Source organism: Ptychodera flava, chromosome 17, assembly GCF_041260155.1.
Source record: "Ptychodera flava strain L36383 chromosome 17, AS_Pfla_20210202, whole genome shotgun sequence".
NCBI classification, from domain to species: Eukaryota; Metazoa; Hemichordata; class Enteropneusta; family Ptychoderidae; genus Ptychodera; species Ptychodera flava.
The window spans coordinates 13,914,551-13,935,983 of NC_091944.1; the positions used below are offsets into that span (position 1 = coordinate 13,914,551).

The 21,433-nt window shown below is 37.3% G+C and overlaps 1 protein-coding gene across 10 annotated transcripts in view; it reads left to right on the forward strand.

Annotated features, from left to right (window-relative positions):
- LOC139115511 (pumilio homolog 2-like) overlaps positions 1 to 21,433 on the forward strand; it is a 63,722-nt gene that overhangs the window by 17,851 nt on the left and 24,438 nt on the right. For all 10 annotated transcript variants that reach the window (XM_070677651.1, XM_070677653.1, XM_070677654.1 and 7 more), the window contains exons 4-5: positions 20,461 to 20,596; positions 21,092 to 21,279. In XM_070677651.1, the coding sequence (XP_070533752.1) occupies positions 20,461 to 20,596; positions 21,092 to 21,279 (324 nt within the window). The remainder of the gene's footprint in view (positions 1 to 20,460; positions 20,597 to 21,091; positions 21,280 to 21,433) is intronic.

Genomic DNA, 21,433 nt, shown 5'->3' on the forward strand with positions numbered 1-21,433 from the left:
CCCACTTCACTACTACGAGTCTTCTCATTAAGAATGTGATAATTTTTGGAGAATGGAAAGCAATTTTGACGTAGTTTTGGAAGTGGAGGCGATGTGATCGGTTGAAGATTGGTAGCAGTTTTATTTATGCATCATGTCAGCCTGGGGTGACTCATGCAAACTCCTGTTAATCTACAGAAATGAGCCAAGAAATCCGCAGGGCCTGACGTATAAAGATTTACATCTCATTTTCTGTCACTTTATCCAATCCCTGTATGGCTAGAATGTCAGGTTGCGTGTTATAATTCTACATATTCTGTCTTCTTTCTTTGTTCTGCAAGTTCATAATTTCACCTGAAGAAGATTGTCAGTTCTAGTGTATTAGTGTTCTTGCAAAATTGACGTACGAGTGAAACGTTTCATTAGGTGCAGCAGTCACAACTGACGTAATGAAAGTTAATTTGGAAAATGCAGATGTTTATGTTCAAATTTGCAAGTATTTTGTGGTCTGTTGTCAACCTAGAGGCAGCCAAGCCCTTTTTTTATTCGATTTTTTATGTATTCAAGTATTTCTTTTGCAAAGAGCTAGAAGATTTACTGTGTGTGTCGTACAGCAACGGAAAACCTCACGCCAACGGCAGAATGAAATTAGCTCTCATTCCTGAAAAATGAGCCGCCTTGGTTTTTTCCGAAATCATGAATAGCACTTTTATGGAAATTTGACAGCTGCCTGCTAGCACTGTCGTTTTACGATCAGGCTGCAATGAAATGTTGAATATTGTCGACAGCGGTGAAGATTTACAGCTGATTTATTACTCTGGAGCAGAATTTAATCGAAATTGATGGAAATAATGGAATCTTCTAAAGCCAAAGTTGTCTTTTGATGCATGGGAGTTGTTCTCCTAGTCAAGCCGGGGCTGACTCAACAACTGCCGTACTGTGCAATGAGTGATCACCATTGTTCTGCCAATAATCGTTGAGTTCAACTTGTTATTGGACGCTGTGTGAAAGATTATATAGCTATGTATTAGACCTTGGTAAGATCCTGATGGAGCAGATGAGCTCTGTGGATGATCTCGTCGGATTATTTGAGGATTACCAGATATTAGACAAAACGATAGAATCAGCACTCTCAGGCAAGCTGATTGTATTTGAAAACTCTTTAACATTTAGAAAATTATGAAAAATTGTGCGTTTTGTATTCTGAGATCCATGGCAGGGATGAGATTTCTTAGTTACATGACGTATTTGAGTGTGCAATTTGAATATGTACACCAGTGTTTTTCCATAATGTACATGTTTTTGGAACCCGGGTAATGTGACTGGAAAACCGTGGTAAAATTGAAGTGAGTTAGTGCCCTGAACAAAAACACTGTGATATGCATGTCTTTTCACTCTCTCACTTTTGCTCATCAGGGTGGTGCTTTTGTTTGACTACTTTACCATGTTGATGACAAGATGCCAGAGAGTTACAACATGCTCATGTCTTCTCCATCGGGAGGGTTTTATTTCCCTGTGCCAAATTTAATTTGATGTCTTAGGGTGCCTTTCCACTGTAAATACATGGCAACGTGCCCCCCCAGGATAGTGTTTAATTGTAATGTAACTCAATGGTGTTGATTCAGGATACTGCTGCACCTGACTGTAATCTAGCATGTGCACTGAATTTCAGTTCATATCATACTGCGTTTCCTCTGCCACTCTTAAATTCGTAAAATTACTAATGTTTTAGATGATTTACTAATTTTTTTCATTGTTGATTCGTATATATACGAATGCAAGGAAGCAGCTAGTTGATTGAGATCTGAAGGCCCCCAAACCTCAAAATAGTTCTGTCTAAGCATATGTTATACTTAATTTGAATTTGATCGAATGATATTCTGTATTGAACGGTTAAGTTTACTTATGAATATCAAATTTACGAAAAGTTTCAATACCCAATTCGTAAATTTACTAAAAATTTCAGAAGCCAGAGGAAACACAGTCATACATTACCATGATGTGAGCACATATGACCGTATAGAACATTAGGTATTGGTGTGGAAAACGAAATTGACTGGTTTGAACTCTTAGAGCAATGGGGAGACGTTTTGCGGAAACCTAATCCTTTTGGGAAAGTCTCTACAGATTGTCAAGGTGTTTGAAGTTTTCTTTTGATTATGTGGGCCAGTTCAAAGAGAGTGGATTTTGTTACACCTGTTTGCCATGTCAACGTGATGGGTCATTTATCGTCAGAGGTGTGGTGGATCAGTATGTTGCTGTGCTGGCCTTTCTATGAGTTCTGTCTGTCGCACAGGGATGGGAATGAGATTTGTAAAAGACAGTCAAACTAAATATTTCCTCACCTTTCTCACAAATTTATGGTAACTTTACTCCCAGGCATACACGGGAGGAGGTGGGAGTCTGTAACTTTCACATGACAGATGCACACAGGATGAGAGAGACACAGACTAAGTCAGTTCACGTAACTATGGTGATCTCTGAAGCTTATATCAATCCAAGCAACTCATATGCAAAAGTTACCACACTTGACTTTGACCCACATCATTTATCTTGGAGCAAACACTTCATTGTCTGAAGCTGTCAGTGCTTGGGGTAATCTGTCATTTTGTGCCACAGATCTGTCATTTATTTTCCATGAATAGAAACATGTTACTGTAAATCTAAGTAGGGATGGACTACACCGCTGTATGTCGGACAGGCGCTGGTGTCATGTGAATAATTTTAAAGCAAAATTTGATTGTTCTGGTGTGAATAATATTGAATAATAATTTGATAAGGGCTTACATCAGCCATGATGAGCAATGGTCTGAAACAATATTCTTTGAAATTTTCCCCCTGACAAAGTGATAGTGTCTCTTCGATGCTAATCTCTCAACAAGTTTGCCCTTACTGGGGCACCAGCCATCAAGATTTAAGAGCTGTGACATTTGCATTTGACACGGAAAGCACACTTTGATATTTATAATAACAGAACAGCCCTGTTCAATTATATAACTTGTCTTTTATTTTCCGATGAAACTTATTTTCGCTATGATAATTCTACTAATCCTTTCAATAAAGGGAATGTTGATAACAAATGTTACACTCAAATGGATAAATATCAGGAGTTACTTGTGCTGTTATGTCGCCGTTTTTTTGTCATTAGTATCAAGGACGTTCAGGATGATTTAAGTATGACATCGTATATTATGCTGTATTTTCCAAAAGGGAAAATCTACAGTCAATGTTTACGTTCCTCAGGGACAGGGACTGGAGGACAGGAAAGTGTGTGCAGAAGTGAATGTTCGACACGACAGATTTGACTAACTGTACACAAATTGAAAATTTGAAAGAAAATTGGTAGCTTTTAACAAAAAAGAAATGTCTTTCAAAGAAGTAAATCAAGTTATATTGCTGATGTGAATACTGTCTTTTTGTGTTGATGACATAGTGCCGAGTGTCTTCAAAAACTTAAAAAAATGTAAAACATCACCTCTTCAGTTGAGTTGTTTGTATAATATTGTGACTCAGTGAATGGAACTTGTACATATTTTGTTATGACTGTACATAACTGTGTACTTTATAATGATTCCTTGTTCAGTAATCAATATCGGGATTCCGTGTTCCCTAGACTTGTTTACCAGTGGTAATAAAGTAGGATTTGAGACTGTTCTCTGTAAGCTTTCCACAAAATTGTTGAAATCCTTCAATGTGATTACTGGGATACTGGCGACAGTAGTGTCTCTTTGCAATGCCCGCATGGTGTACAACATCATAAATGTTGTCTGTGTGGGCACGTGTGCCAGGCTTTGTTGAACAGCAGACAATTTGACGACCTGTGTGAAGTGATTTCCAGGTGTGATTAAAGCACAGGTTTTTGCAACCACAATCCTGCAAGAGGATTTTCAATAATGAAAGACTATGTGGCCGCCATTATACATCTTTGATGTACCTGAATCATTCTTGTATAACCATATCCAGTCATTGAGAGAGATTTGTTCATGTCTGTGTAATACCATGAGTGTCAGTGTGAATTGAAATGGTCTAGGTACTTTGCGCTGTGACTTGGCCTCTATGTTTAAAAGGTTATCGTCTGTAAAATTGTCTTCTTTGGTATGCATTTGTAATAATATTTGCTATTCTCAAGAAATGAGGTTTTTAGGAAATTATTTTAGCTGTAAATGTTATTGTGGAATACTTTAGCTTGTAAGATTTTTATCAACTTGGCACTTTCAAACATGTTGGATTGGTTACCTGCCAATGACGTGCAGGAAAACTGTAATACTAGCCAGGAACTGATGATGAATTTAGGTAGACCTAAATTGTGTGAGTTCAGTGGTCGTTTTGACAAGATCTGGTCTTCCAGTACACTTCATAAAGATTGAATATTTCAATTTTAGCCCACATGGTTGTATTCTCTGTATCAGTATTGGTAAGTGAGAGAAATGTTTTTGTGATTTGGCATTGTGTCAGGTTCATGTCTCGTGTAATGTTTGTCAGCAGTCCGTCCTAAGAGCTTGCCTTAGTCTTTTATGTGGCAGCTTATTTGCCGTCGAAAATTTGTGTGTTACAAACTGTAGTCTATGCTGTTCTTTTGGGTTCATATTGAGGTCGAATGTTTTCTTCAATCCATAGGGTGTGATACTGCGGTGTTATAGAGGGAAGTGCTTTAGAATATCAAAGTGAACTGAGCATGTATGTAGGTCAGCAGTGCCAACACGTTCCATGCTGCCGTGACACCATTTAGAGAGCGGCAAAAGAGAAAATGTGCACGGCGTCTCATTATTTTGAAATGGTGACCCTGAACTCAGTCAGCTGAGGTGAATGCCACTAAAAGACAAAGAGAGAGACTGTATGGATGTTGCATTGATCGGCAGAATGTACCCCTGAGCAGTTCAAAAGTAAAATTACAGAAAATGATTTTGAAAAGAGGAGGAATCATGGTGCCTTGTACCTCATCTTTGCACGACAGTCCCTCTGCGAGACAAAAACGGATGTACACGTCACTGAAAGACTTTGTGTTTTGTGTGCGAGGGAAATTCAAAAAAGCTGTGAGAACAAAGAATTTGCTCCTCTACAAAAATGCATAGAAATTTGTAGTTTCAATAGAGGAGATGAATTTTTTTTTTCCTTTTTCTTATTTTTAGGTTTTGTAATTTTGGTTTTCATCGTCGAGCCAAGCTTATGTTTTCTGCATTTTGTGGAGCCCTGTGTGGCCATTTAGATGCTGGTAAAACTGGCATACTCAATATGAAGTTGAACTTACATTTTCTCGCCAGCAGTGTGTTCAATATTTAAATATTCCACATACATTATGTGAACTATATAGTTATTCAGATCAATTATGCAGTGTCAAAGTTTCACAAAAAAGCCACAGGGGATGGAAAATCTAGTGTTGAAGACATGGCAAAATTTGCTTTGTCAGAATGAAGACTTCAATACATTTTAAATAATTCCCATGGGCCTTGCATCCAGAATAAGTGCAGACAATGTGTGATATCCAGACATTCACAGATGTTTTGCAGAAATGAGTGATGGTTCTGTATATATTGTGATGGTAATTTAAAAAAAACACTTAGTTCAATAATCAAGCATCTACAGTTGTATTTATAATGGCCATGTCTTGCTGATGAAATGAACCAGAATTTTCAATATTTCTCGTTTTTGAGAGTGGCCACTTTTCAAAGACCAGTCCAGACATAACATGTAAAATTGACGGCAAATGATGACAGCCATTAGGGAAATTTCAAATTTGAATGGAAATGTTCAAAGGTCACCTCTTTGTGTAATGCAACTTTGATCATATTCTTCAAACCCATTTTTTCAAAAGAGGGTGGAATTTCAACATATTATCTCACTTGTAAAAAACAGAAAATATGCCAACAATAACAGATGCAATAACATAAATAAATACTGTGAAACTTACCAATCTCATAACTTTCTTCCCTGAAGTGACCAAAGTATTTATTAGCGTGGGAGAGATAAGAATAAAACCATTACGTCAGTTGCCGCCCTTTTCGTATCTATGGTTCAGATATGGCGGCGGCCATTTTGAAAAAAATAGGGGTCTTTGTTTCTGATGCAAAGTATACGTTGGGTTTGTTGAAATCCATGTGATAGAGACCTTATAAGTAATGTTTTGCTCCATAGGGAATCAGAATCAAGAGTATATTTTGATGTTTTACGAGTCGTCCATGTTAGAGATAAAAAAAATTATCATTGAAAATGTGGTGCTGTCAGTGTTGAAATGGTGTGCTACAGTGATGTATAAATCATTGAGCCATATGCGTGTTAAACAAAAGAAGTATCCAACGGTCATAAATTGTCATGTTGTTCAGTATATGATCAATAGTTCCCAGAACACTGTACTTTCGAGATTTTTTTATGGATTTTGGTGAAATATGTCTTGCTGGTTGAAGGCCAATCATTAAATATGATGATAGAGGCAAGAAATTCTTTATCTTTGAAAGGAGCTGAATATTTCAAATGTAATCTATCACTGCTTTGTCCATCATGATTTTTCTTTTTCAAATCACGTTTAGGTTATTTGCTTTCCCCCCAAGCAAGTACTACAACTGCTTCAAGCCACAACATTACACTGTTGAAAGCTTCCATTTGTATAGAGATCAGTCGAAAAATTGAAAAATTCAGAACTCGGTGAAAAAAAATAATTGGGTTTTGTGTTCGAGTGTGTGATCAGAGATAATAAAAACGAAAGTTTGATAGATAACGCAGATTGATCCTCCTCTGTGGACAAGCAACTGGGGGAAAGGAGAGCATAATTGTTGAATATTTTATGTTACAACAAAGCAATATTGGATATTGCAATATTGTGAATTTTAATCCTTTGTTCATACGTGAAGGAAGACACTGGTTCTGCCATAGAAATCAAAGACAGACAAAATACATAAGTTTATCTCGTAGCGCAACACAATTCACGACCAGGTGTAGTTTTAGATCCTTGTCTGAATACTAGTAATTTTTTTTATCACAAATTTATGAAAAGTTTCTCTAGTCGTTGTATATTTTTGTGATTTTGATTATGGTAGTAGATGTATGATTTAATAATATCTCTGTTTGGAATATTTTTCATTTCAGCTTGAAGAGTTGACAAAGAAACTATAGTCTGCCTGTCATTCTGTAGATTTTGTTTCAAGTAGGGGACTGTGTATATATACACTTTACTCCCTTTGTTCAATCACTTTGATATTGAAAGGCTTCGTCACAAGATGTCTGTGAAACTTAACCTGTTCACCCCTGATTTTCAAATGCAGAGGTCCACTATCACCATTTGGTGACAATGGGTTTGGACCAAACCATGGTGGTGAAAGGGTTGAGATAGTGATGAATGGAAAGCCAGAGCAGAACGCCGGTGCGGTGGGCTTTTCCTTTGTTACTGACAGCTAGACAGATTGATGAATGCTTGACGGCGTTTTCTGGTCACTCACCCACGGCCTCCGCTTTTTTTTCTTGCTTCCAAAATTCTGCCAAGATTGAAATGTGACACTGTGAAGGAGCAAGGATTGTTGTTGAGTAAAACACCCAGCAGACCGTTGAATTTCTTCCATACCAAACTCTTTGTCCAAATGATGTCTCATCAAGGATTCCAATGGACTAATTAAACGAAGGCTTAAACAAAACAAAACAAGTGTACCGTTTCTAGAACATGTAATAAAAGTTACAGGCTGTCAAAGGTTGTCAGAATTGAAAGGTCATCTGTGAAAAAGGTCATTCATCATAATTGTTTGGAAGCTTCCACAAATGGTGCTGCCAATTCGCTTTGCGATCGTAAAAATATACTGAATTAATTTTCTAAAATATTCAACAACAAATTGCGTAAACATTGCTAATTGCAGTGTTTTAATTGAGCAACATCCTTGATGAGATTAACTTTACAGTTATTTTTAGTTGATGTGTCTTCGTCACAGTTTTAGAGTGTATGGTCACTCTGAACTATGGCAGTTTGATGACAAACAATAAAACCTACATTTTTACCACAATGTTATTCATGTGAAAGTTGCAGTCCTTGGTGCAGCTTACAACAGAAACCAGCCGAAGCCAAAAAACTGTTAGTGGCTTGTGTCATGACAGGAATAGCATGGTCAAGGACAATAGAATGCCAAAATATTTTGTGAAAGTCGTAGCTTATCTGTGATCTGGCCATTAGCTCATTACAAATATCTGTTGACAGAAAATTACTTCTTGATGTGATGGCAGTTACAATTTTCAAAATTGACCTTGTAGACAGGCATTTCTCTCATGTCTGTTATGATCTATTAAGAGTTACTCTATGTATCGAGTTCAGAAGGCAATTTTCAGTACAAAAGATTGGAAATTAAAAATGAAAGCTTGTGTTGTTGCTGAAGGAGGTTACATGTGCATAAAAAGGCTCGCATGATTCTTTTGTGTCTAATTTTATGTCCCTGGATCCCGATGTCATCTTTCCTGTCTTTCATCAGATCATCAACGGTTTATCCTTTGGGTGAATTACAGCTTATTAGTGTTACCTGAATGAACACATTGATAAGATATTTGATTGAACACGGAACCCAGACACAGGGAAAGTCTTTTGTGTCAGTTGTTTCCAACACAAAGCCTTCCCGGCTCCAGGACTCTAGTAAAAAGGGAATATGATACGTCCTCTATTCCGAAACATGCTTTTGTTTGCTGATGCTAGTGTCATATATAGACACAACATTATCTGAAGTGAAGTGATGATACAATTATTCAAACTAATGAATAATGTAATAAATCAAAAAGATACATCATGTCATACCATTGTTTGACGGGTGTCCTGTGAAATTTATAAGATGATGTAATGATAACTGTGACATCGATCAGGTAGGTAATAAAGCGGCGTTCAGTACAATTTATAGTTTTCCCTCAACTTTCAATATTTCAGTCTCAACTTTCTAGCTATTAGAGTTTCGTATTACTGAGTTATTGGGGTATATTTTGGTGCATGTGCATTCACCGGGATATTGGTCACAGCCGGAGAGCTGTTCAACGTCACTCCGGTTGTGCACCAGGAACTACCTTTGCATGGAAGTGAAAAATGACTAAAATAACCAGGAGCAGATGTCGGCTTGGCCAAGCTGGTGTTCAGCCCTGAGCCTGTTGATAATTTCATATCTCTCTACTGTTATATCCCCCCTAGTGGTGTAATTTGGAGAGCCTTCCAGAGTACAGCTAGAGAATTAACATCCAATTTGATCTTGAATTTCAGAAAGACACATGTACCTTCCCTCGTACCTAATCTAGGTTGTATATTTTGTTCATAAAAAATATTTAATGTGCTTTATATATTGCAAATAACAAAGGATTTCTCATTGTGTGGTCACAGTGTTTTGTGTATCTCAGAGACAATTGCAGATATAATTTTGATTAGACTTGGCAGCTGATAACACAAGCATGTAAAAGTAAAAATAAGTTATATACAAAACAACCTAAAGATTCATATAAAGATATAAGTGGTATGATCAAATGTGAATGCCCATTGTCAGTGTAGGTTTTTTGTTTTTTTAATAATTGTAGAGCAATGTTTTGATCAGTCTAGGTGGATGATTACCATAAGTTGAAAATAGTAAACCTGGATAAGTGATTCTGTACAATATTTATGTTTTAATGGGTCAGATTTGTGCTCTAATTTGTGGAATGATGTGTGTCGTAACTTGGCTGATCAAGAAACAAGTTGTGACTGTATGAAGGTGTAATGTGTTTTTGTTGCAAAGTGGTTTTACTCTTTCTGTATCTAATTGGTTACGTGTCCGTTTACTGTTTATGAGACCGAGGGGATATATGTGAAATACTACTGAGTTTGTAGGTGACTGGTTGATGAATGTCAAACTGGAAGAGTTGCAGTATGGCGCAGAATGAGCTGCACAACTGTACTGAGTGATTGGATTTTGTGATTTTGGTTTCGGTTTTCTGAATTCATCTGTTCTGTGATGTGTTTTGTGATCAGTAGTTTCTGATTATATTCAGGAGGGACTGTTCATTGCAAGAGTCACCTGTTGCTGTGTTTTGATTTCAGATGTGTCTGTGAAGTCTATAGCTGTGTGTGTGATCTCAGAGATGTGGTGAAAGGATGAAAGTTGTGAATTTTGAAATGAAAAATTTTCACAGCAGTGAGAGGAGTTAATTCACTTATCAGCTTGGTGTATCAGTTGCATAATTGCCACAGTTATTTATATCAGCCTTGGGAAGGCATGCATTGTTTGTGAGCCTGCGATGAATTTACATACAAAGGCAATAATCAATGACCTATCTAATGAACTAGTGTGACATCACAGAGGATGTTCCCATCTCCATGGCGACATGCTCTCCAGTAAGGTCAACTGTATTGATATGTAAGGGAGAATTAATCAGCATTGGTTTTGTTTGTGATGAAAAAAAAATTGCATATTGCATTACATTGGACATCTCTTGTTATAATTCTAACAAGCTGATTTGCATACAAAGAGCAGAGGAGATACCCCTGACAATGCAGCAGGATTGACATTTCCAATGAGCTTCAGTGACACCATGATAATATAACCTGTGATTCACCATAGCAGACTTCAATAAGTAAATTGTAAATGACTATAAATTGTGTATTCCGTTCAAAGATAGACAGAAATAGTCTGGGCGTTGTGTGTTCTTGATCCATTTTATTATTAAGCTGTGAGCAAACATGATTTTCCTAAAGAAATTTAATTACACTTTTTCTGTTTGCTTCCTATTAAATAACTCTCTTTACCCCTTACTCCTTGAATCTCTTTACTCCTAACATGTACTATCTTGATCACACTTTGTATGAAGATAGGTGTGCTTGTCACTGTCAAACATATCATAATGATTTATGGTTTGTAATACAGTGTATTTACATACACTATGAGTTGTATTTGAATGGACAATGTAATTTTCAGCCGCTGCACAATCGTCTTTTGTCAGAATGCACACTGCTTCATTATGTAAATGAGATCGCAATGTTTTGGTGTTCTACATCTTGTTATTTCAACATCTTTTTTCTTTCCCGACTTTCTCATAGTAGTTAGGTTTCATTCTCAAGCTTATTGGATCATGTGACAAAGTTCAGATTCTACATAAATCACTTCTTCATCCGGTAAAAAAACGGCAAAAGACCAACGATGTTTATTGGTCTGGATGTGCCATGTGTAACACACTCAGCCCCCTCATTCCTGAATGCTTGGTTATTGCTGGGCCCAAGAACCTGAATAATCATCATAACAACTTTACTATCTAAAGTCAAGAATAGTAATAAACATGTTCTGGGCCCAGTTAGCCCATTTGAAGTGTACTTTTCCATGACAATATTATAACAAAAATAATATGCTACATGCATTAATCACTTGTATTTTACCATGGTAATATTAGGGGCCGTAGATAATTAAAACGTGCACGGTAAACAACTTCGGGAGGGGGGAGTTTCTACGATGGTTAGCACTACTTTTCCCTCTAGGTTTTAGCTGTCTTAGGTTTTAACTTTAGATGATACTATGAATACATATCATGTGTAATGGCCAGCACACAGCCCTCGTGAACTTTGCCGTCAGGAAAAATAATAGTTGACCATATTCTAGTTATATTGTAATATTAGAGAGGTGTACAGGAAAGATACCCATGTTTGCCATCTGAAATCTGCTGTGAAACTGACATTTTGCAGGGTTCCATGAAGTGCAGGTTGACCTTCAGGACACCTCTGAATTTAGAATTGTTTGTTTTGCAAAAGACCTGCATGGATAGTAACAGTCTGTCAGACATGGTTTGAATCTCAGAAGCACGTCAACATCTTATAAGACTTTTTGAATTTTTTACTCTGACTTTTAACAGGCACATTACACCAGTTGTGAATATTTCACGGCTAGATGGGTTTCAATTTAACAAAACTTGTAGTCAATAATTTCAAATAGGGGCTTATCAAGAGTAGTAAGCCAATACTTTCATCATTGTCTTCATATTTTATCATTCATGTACTTGAATGATTTTCTACTCATCTGAGAAACGGTGGACCCAGAATGCCATGAGCTAGTATTGTGTTGATAAAGTGTTTTCCTTTACAGTGACAAGATTATTTTGACAGGTGTCAGAGAAAGTGATATGCAAATGTGCAACTGCTAAGCACAGTCGCTCAGAGTTAAAGACTTTAGGTTTTGTTCAGAACTCTCACCATAAAAGAAAGAGAAAAAGATCTACACAGCCACTTCAAATGACTTATCACTTGTCATGTACAATGAAGGGTAATGAATGATTCATCACAACCATGGAACATAAAACCAACCTGGTCAAATAGCCTTTACAGTTGCCCCTATGTCGGCTTTGTACCTTTAAGAAAGTAAATTGCCTTTGTCGTGAACTGAATAAGGTCTCAGTCATTTGAATAGGAGGGTTTACATAAAATGGCTGTAATGAGGAATTCTGGTCAGCATTGGTCAGCGTGCCTTCTGCCATTCAGAAAGTGCACACATTGGTGCTTGATTTGTGTAATCTTCAATGAAAGCAAACTCCACTCTGCCACTGCTGTGTAAACCTTGGAAAGTTGTTGTGTCTCTGGATTGTAAAGGTCACAGGGTCAATCGTATGAGCAATCGGAGTTCCAGCAATCGCTTGTGTAATGTGGGGGGGATGGCAGAAATATACCGTTTTACTAAAGTGTCCGTTCGATATGTATAAAGTGTATCAAGGGAGGTGTTGTCTCATACCTTTGCAATGCAAATGGGTTTACTTTGGCGCTTGAGCTGGCCAAGTACACAAGTAGCTTTATTTCATCAGGTGAAAATGAATAACTGAGTATATATTGGAATAAGTAGTGATTGTCCGATATTTATTCAAATTAAGCAGGGTAACTTTTCATTTCATTGTGGTCAAAACTTTCCATCACATTGGCACTGATATAATCGCTGAATGTTTACTGGTGATATGATAGTAAATTAATATATATTAATAAATAATAATAAATTGAAAATTATGATATGCTTGGCTGACAACATACATGCTTTCTAATACAACGCTAGCAAGTTAAGAATTATTGTTGTGTCTGTTAGGACTTTAAAAAGTTGGTGCATTATATCGTGTTGTTTTGAATTCTCAAGCAAATAATTGTGACCTGGTAGCTTAGTAGACTGTCAGTCATCAGGAATGCAGTCAGTTGTACCACTCTTCTAGCAATTTGCATGTGTTAATCTGCAATGTAAAATGCATTTACTGACTTTTTTGCACTCACAGGGACTCCTGACCCTCGGCATACCTCAGCACCTAATCTCAGGAATTCCAACATGTGCATGAACGCATATTTTTGGTTTTATTGAACATTCCAAATAATTCTAATGTAACATTGTGGGCGTATTTGCTTGCCTTACTTTTATGTAAATGAGGTCTGTTTGAAAAGTTTGTGTGTTATTGGAATTGCCACAAGTGTTACAGATTTGAGGTTTATGGTACTTCAAAATCAGTATTTTGAAAAACGATGAGGTTATAAAAGGCAGATGTAGGGGAATAAGAGATTGCCATTTTGAGTCGGTGTGAATGAAATTGAAGTGTTCGCATTGTGTGGATGTATTTGATGAAAGTGCTGAGATATGACTACTGCACCTGTCAAAAGTTTGACTTCCTCAAAATACACATTTGCCAATAAATCAGTGTCTCTATGTTTGGACATTCATTTGCCAGTTTTGATGTCTATCAAATAGATATACTCAACTTCAAGTTTTGACATCTGTCAAAACTATGGGTTGTAAAAATAAGTTTTGGTGTATTTTCCGGAATGCTTTGTTCAGTCTGTGAAATAAATTGTCAGTTAGACCTCAAAAAATAATGTGAAAATACCCTGTATTCACCCTGTCAGTAAAGTCTATATGTCTCCATGTAAAATGTTATTGTTGATGACTGAATTTTGGCAAATGTGCAATATTTCAGAAGCTGTTATCCAATTGGTTGGCTGAATCTAATTGAATATGCAAACAAACTCCCTAAGTTGCTGTGAACAGTGACAATCGACCAATCAGATGTAGCCTTTTAAGCACGCTGCATGTCAGCAGCTGAATTTTGGTGCAGACAAAAATGTACTCATAAACAATAGTTTATTGTGTTTAGGCAAGGCTGGCATTCTGTGGGGTTTTTTTGGATGTCTGTGATATATAACATTTTAATATATCTTGTGGAGAAAATGATAATAGCATATCTTTGTTTTATGGAACAAAATCAATGAAAATATTGTCAAAATTTTGCACCTATGGTTCCTGTGGATTCCTTTCCAAGGGTGTACAACATGACAATGCAACTCCACAGTTACAGTTAGTTTCTGTTTCAATATTTCCTCTGTACAATGAAGAAGATAGGCAATATAAGAGCATATCAGAATGACCCTGTACTGTTTTTATTCAAACTAGTTCCTCATAGAGTATCTTTGCCCCTGCATTCAAATCTGCCATGTAAATGATGTCGTGACTTGGAGCATGACACCTTATGTTATCTCTTCATCTCGACTAATGATCTGTGTTTCACCAAGGTTTCTGAAAGAGAAGAATATAAACTATTTTTCAAATTTCGTTTTCATTATTGTGCCCTGTGAACCGGCATAGTAAATTGATTCAAGCCATCAGCGACCCAATAGGAAAATAAAATTACACAGACCATTATTTGCGTTACTGTAATAGACTCAAGTAACTGTGAAGTGCCCTGTCAGCAGGATCTAGAACTTTGACCTTTGACATGTGACCTCATGTATTTCCTGAACAGGTAGAGGGCAGGAGAGCATAGAAGATGTGGAACTTGCAGCCTGTAGCTAACAAGGAGGGTTATATTAACTAGGCCAAGCTTGAAAATTCAGGTTGTCTGCGGACTGTGTGACTTTTCAACACAATCAAGTCTTTCATATTCGTGTTCTCAGATGTGTTAATAAATGTCTGACCTCTGTTTTGGAAATTCAGTGAATTAAATTGATGGCTGGTTTTTTACGACGCCCAGGTCACAGATATGAATTAGTGTCATCTTTTGTAGCAACCATTTTATGATCCATTGATGAGACTGAGGCCTATTCCATATCTGCGATATTCTGATTAGTTATCTGTGTCAAGGTCATGTAGATAATTTGTCAGGGGGAAAAAATCAATGTAAACATGATCAAAATTGGATATTTATTTAGAATGGATATGACGGTATTATTCTATTTCTAGGTCTCGTTTCACATCCCTTGATTTCAACATGACAGGTGTAATTTCATCTGGCGGAAACTCCCACAAGTAACAAGAACCGAGGCATGAATTATTGCAGCTCTGTTCCTTTTGATCAACAGAATAATAATGTTATAATGTTATTGTTGCAAGAAACTTGCCCACAATATGTTGACTGTGTGCTTTCAACTGGTTCAAGTGTCGACAAATAGACAAATGCCTTTCACTAAAAATAAATTGTCCTTGTAAATGACGCGTTTTGTCAGAATTACATGGCAATGAAAATAATAACCCCATTCAAATGACGTGTATTTTGATTCTCTCCTCTCCATGGTTCAGTATGAAGGTCCAACCTTACAAAAGAATACAATAGGATTCTTCCATAATTTCACGGCTGAAGGGTTTGACAGAATTTTCTTTAAGTGAATGGGTTTCCTAAGTCTGTTGAAATGGAAAGAATGGTGTGTTGTTTCAGCCCTGCGCTGGCTAGACTCAGTCTCTGGTTTGGCATTGGTGCTATTGTCTTGTGGAGTTGTGGTTCAGAGTTGGCCAGAATGTTAGGAATTTGACAATAATATGACTGTGTTTTGTCGGTCAGTGTACGCCTTAATGCAGTACACTGACTGGGTTCTTTGTTGTGGTAGGACCAGGGGTATTGATATGCATTTCCTTCCTTTGCCAGCACTAATTGGTCTTGAACAGGTTTTGTAGAAAGGACTTTCCGGAATGACCACTTGAAGGGTAATTGTTTTGAGAAGGCCAGCGTTGATTTGTCCACATGAGCATGTAATGCCTTCCGAAGTTGTAGTAATTCAATGGAGGAGAGGCCCCCAAAGAATTAACCCCAATTTTCACCAGGTCTGTCATTCATCTTGCGATTTGCTCTCCAATATGGACAAGCCTGCGTATGATAGAAGTTGTTGCAGGGTTTACACATGCAACTCCTTAAAAATGTGGTAATGTTGAAAATACAGACCCACTACTTTATTCAGTTCAGAAAAATAAAAGAACTTAGAAGTTAGGATTCTGACTGTACTTGTGTGGTATTAACTGTAAACATACATAGCTATTTTGCTTGGTTGGAAGGAAAAATCTATCACAATTTAGTTCAGCTTATTCTGCAAATTTAGCATGTGTAATTGCTGAAGGAATTCCAAAATGAGATATGATAGGCTAAAGTCCCTCTTTAAATTCGTGTTGCCAGATTTGAAGCATTTCAAACTGTTTTGAAAATCAAAATATTGATTGTTTAGCAAAAAGAAATACAGAAACTGTTTTGAAAATTGAAATGATGGTGAGAAAACAAAAAATCTAGAAACTATGTTTTCCAGAAAACCAATCTCCCCGTGTTTTATTGAAAGTCTGTCAGTCTTCCATATGTTGGCTACAGCATTGCATGAATTAGATGTCTGAGATTTTTATGACCTCATAAAGAGTGGAAATGCTGTGTATTTTGGAGCTCAAATATCAGCAGTAGAAATGTCATAGGCAGCATTTTAGATGCTCTGGAATCAGATTGGCATGGCAACTAGTATGTTGGCAGGGCTCCACTCCCTGAAGATGAAAGGAAAATTTGATAGATTTGTGTGTTATGAAATGCTGTTTTTGGAAGTAGTGGGCATCCTTGGTGGTACAAAAGGCCCCAAGGTCAATATCTTGCAGGTGGGAAATTAATTAGAAAGTAATTAAAGGAAAGAAAAATAAAAGAAGATAACATTATTGATATGAGTAATATTTTCTGTTGAAAGAAATTACAGCTGTGCATTTGAAATTCAATAAATTGTTTGTGTTTTTACATTGTTTTCAAATATTCCTAGAAATGTAACATCACTGTATTGTCGTGTGTTTCTGTGTGTTGATCCAGCATTGACAGTGGGTACTGTTCTGAGGTGTGAGTTATGATGCTTAGAAAATGGAACAGATGATGGTGCTGTTTTCCCTAGCATGTAACAATGAATCATATTGAAACTTTGTCACCTATTGCTTGATAGGTGTTATATTGGTGACTGGTTCATGCGGTGTATAGGAAAATTTGTAGAGAAATCACAAAATATGTAATCTTGTAAATAATAGGTCACCTTGTTTATGATTTGCTGAAATTCATTGACAAAGATTCTTCTCACAACTGGTGCTATATACAACTGGTGCTATATGGGGTTCTGTGTATTATTCATGTATTTTTATTTATTTATTTATCTTTTGTAATCTTCGTGTTAAAATTAATCGAATCGTTTTTGACCAGTTTATCATTGAAGCTGAATGAATTTGTTCAAATGGTCATATTTGCCCTGCATTAGTGTTAAAACAGGAAGGAAGTGACCGCTGTAGCTTGCTGTAGCTTCCTCACCATTCCCTTGATAACACACGACTGGTTTCTAGGCAACAGCAATGAAAGTACCGTAGGCTTAGTGATAGTCAATCTGCAGCAGAGTTCTCCCGCAGCCTTCCAAAGCCTCTTTTGACCTCTGACGAATCTGTCACACATGTGGAGGGCTCCATCTCTGGCAAAAGTTGTCCATCTGCCTTGTGTTCCAATTCAGAATTGAATAGAAAAAAATGTGCATGAAATGACCTCCAACTGAAATCTGTGTCATGCGTTACATCTGTCTTATGAATATAAGAGGTACTTACGAGGCAGACGTTCTCGGTCACAGTCGGGTAGAATGACCTCCAACTTTATTTTGAAATCTGTGTCATACCTGTTTCTCAGAAGGTGTCTCTCGGCTGAGTGTTCACAACTGCGTGGAACAAAGTATGAATTGAAAATAAAGAGCCAATTAAAGTCTGCAGGGAAAATGAAATGTGTTAAATCTTGAAGAGGGCGAGCAACTGTAACTGTTAATGATTTTTTCAGTTTTTATTTTGTATGTCAATTGCAAGTTCTTGTTCTACTCCCTGAAGAATGTTCAAACACCCACTTATAATAGCTTTTCAAAACAGCTTCAACACATGCAAAGTGCACTGTTATTGACGTTTGAATTCTAGTCAAGACCAGAATTCACTTGCCAGCAATAACACTGCAGTGTACACGAGTACAGACTGAGTTGACAAGCTGAATATTATGTTTCATAACATTCATTCAGGCATGGAACAAGATATTAGTTGATATTAAAAACAAAAAAAGTGAAAAAATCAAAAGTTGCAGCTTCTGTCTCGTGAAATCTGCTTGAGACTGTCTGGAAATCTGTGGAAGTTCTGTGAAAAAATCAAAAGTTGCAGCTTCTGTCTCGTGAAATCTGCTTGAGACTGTCTGGAAATCTGTGGAAGTTCTGTGTCTCTCCAGAGATGAGTCCTTTGTCAGTTCCATCATGTCATCTGTCTACGTCTGTGAGGACACACACTAATATCCTAAACACATTTCAAGTGTTTGACCATCAGCTGTATCATCAGGCATGCTGGATCAATAATCACTTGAGGTCAACGCCTCCTGGGCTGGTAATTTGAGCCAACAAGATTCTCACAAGCAGTAATGGAGCACTGTTTACATCTGAAAATTAGGTGTGCTTTTGGCACGAAACAAACTTGAATTGGGTCTTGAAAGGTCATTGTTGGTATACACTGGGGATTGTTTTGGCCTTCTTTGAGGAGTGAAATGTCCTGCCAGATAGAAAGAGACCTTGATAACATCTCAGAGGTGGTGCTATGGCTGGAAAAAAATATTTATGTGAATATAGTATATTTATCCTCTTGTTTTATGTAGCAAGTTAATGTTAACCCTTTTAGTGCCAAATTCAATTTTTGTCACCTCTATGAAATACAACATCAGACAATTTTTTTTCAGATTCAGACAAATTATTTTTTTCAGATTTTTCCCACAATTTTTGATCAAAAACTCTACCCAATGAAAAGTGATATTCATTTGCTCCAAAATTGTCAAACAATTACTGAAAAATTCATCAAAATTGGTAAAATGTTACACCTAAATTTTGGGCAGAAAAATTGCAGCACACAGAGGGGTTGATATAACTGATCAGTGGGCAGTGAGAGTTCAAAGCAACCCTTGTCGACTTCATGTCAAATTCTGTAAATTAAACCATTTTGTCCATTGTATTTGTTTGGCTTTTTACTGGTTGTATCATTTCAAATTGTATAAGCTCTGTGCAAGATGCAGTGTTATTGTCACGTGCAGTGACTTCATGTATAATTTCAAAATAAATTGCACTATACTAAACTATTTCATAGTATTTGGAGTTCATGCTATTTCACTCAACCTGTCATTGATGAAAGATCCCTAGATATGTGGAAATGCAGGTCTAGTCATGAACTGAAACTGATTTCCTTCACACATTCATGGTTGTGTAATCTGCTCAAGAATGCTGGCTGACTAGCAGTGACACGGCAGCAGTTGATGTATGGGTCAGGGTGGTACAAGTGTCTGAGCGGATGATAATGGCAGCCATTGTGGGTGAACATAGACTGGCTCATAACTTTGGTGTCAGATTCAATACTTTTCCATCCAAGTGAAAATTATGAATTCTGCCCGGTTACAGTAGCAACTGACCACTTTTATCGCTTCCTTTGGTTACGCTTGTGGTCTTGATGTGAAACTTCTTCTGTGCAACATTTTCATCGCAAACCTTGAACTGAATATGCTTTATATACTTTTCAAGGAGAGTCAAGAGTTGTTCATCTTCTGTACTGTAAACTTCCACCACAACGTATAAGTAGTCCTTGGCCTTTGAAGATGACCCCTCGCACCATAGCACAGTTTCTGTGTACACTCATTCACTGTGGCCATTGCAGCATCCATCAAACCTCCACGCTGTGGTACTTATCAAAAGAATTTACAACACACACTTCCATAGTCTCAATAATATCATACATGTACCTCTTGGCGAGTGTCACAGCTCAAGCTAGACAGACCGCCCTCAGTCAAAAATCAGTCAGCATATCCACACAAGCCTCAGTGGTCCGGTTGCACTTCCTCTTCCTGTCATCCGTGAAGTTTCAACATTTTCCATAATGAAAAAATCTACCACTACATTCCATATGTGATCCATGCATAGTTTATGGTGTATGCTCCGTGTATACCTGATGTGTCAGTTTAGTCTGTGTAGAAATCACAGTTTAGTAATGCATATTAGCCAATCTGTATGAACACGCCGCAACTATCAAACGATATTATTTACAGATTGTACATTAAGCTTCCAGATGCTTTATGACTGTGTGGCAGCTGGAGCTATTCAGATTGTTTGGCATGTGTCTGTCTCTCCGCGTATGCACCTACGATTTATGTCTAAATATATATATGTCTATCTATCTGTCTCCTTCAGACACCAGAAAGTGGTATCACTTGCAATAAAATAGTTTTTGTTCGTTGATTTTCCAGATTGCACCGACTGCAAAGAAATTCTGGGAGATGAATGATGGAGACGAGCGGAGTAAAGATGAACCCAAGGGTATATTTCTGAGTGATCAGTGGCATGGAACTGCGTGGGGAGCTGTACCTATCAATGCTGGCCACGGTAAGTAACAGTAGAATAGAAGTATGGCAGCATAGCAGAAAGAACTTGAACATTCATGTGTATCCATGCTGTGCTGTTTCCTGGTTTAAAGAATGTGTTTTCACTATTAACCCAACTATTTTAGTTCAAAACAACTCACATCAGGTGCAATTTTGATATTTCGAAATAACAATCCATGTGTAGACTGTTGTTGAGCATTTGATCAGAGGGCTGGCTGAATCAAATTGAACTAGTGAAAGACTTGTTTATCAAATATATGACAAGCTTCCAACGAAATTAAACTTGCATTTTAGCGTCTGCAAAAAGGTTAAAGAGAAATTTCTGATGAATAAATAACTGGATATTCTTATTTATTGTAAAACAATTTCATTATAAGAAATGCCTATGTGCCGTTGCTTAGACATATGCTTTGACACTGTAGATGAAAAATTTTTCTGTTTCCTTGATGTCAGTACATCACACCTTGACCAAACATTCGTATCTTGTCCCACCTAGATCACTCAGTGTCTCAACCAATCGTCATGCAGCGTCGTGGCTACCAGCCAGGTGATGCCAACGCTGTGCTCTCACCGCGGTCCGAGAGCGGTGGAGGGTTAGGGGTCAGCATGGTAGAATATGTACTGGGTTCATCTCCACAGGGTAAAGAGCTGGAAACCAGACTCGGTAGAATGAAACAGGGATATGTAAGTTGAACTTTTCTTCTGTGTCAAACCTGGACAACTGACAATTTTGCATATATCTGGCAATGACTTGTTCTGTCCTGTCCTGAAAATTGTACGATATCAAGTCTGTTGAAGGGATGTTGGTCGTACAAGTAAGCAGGAGATGGAGAGTATT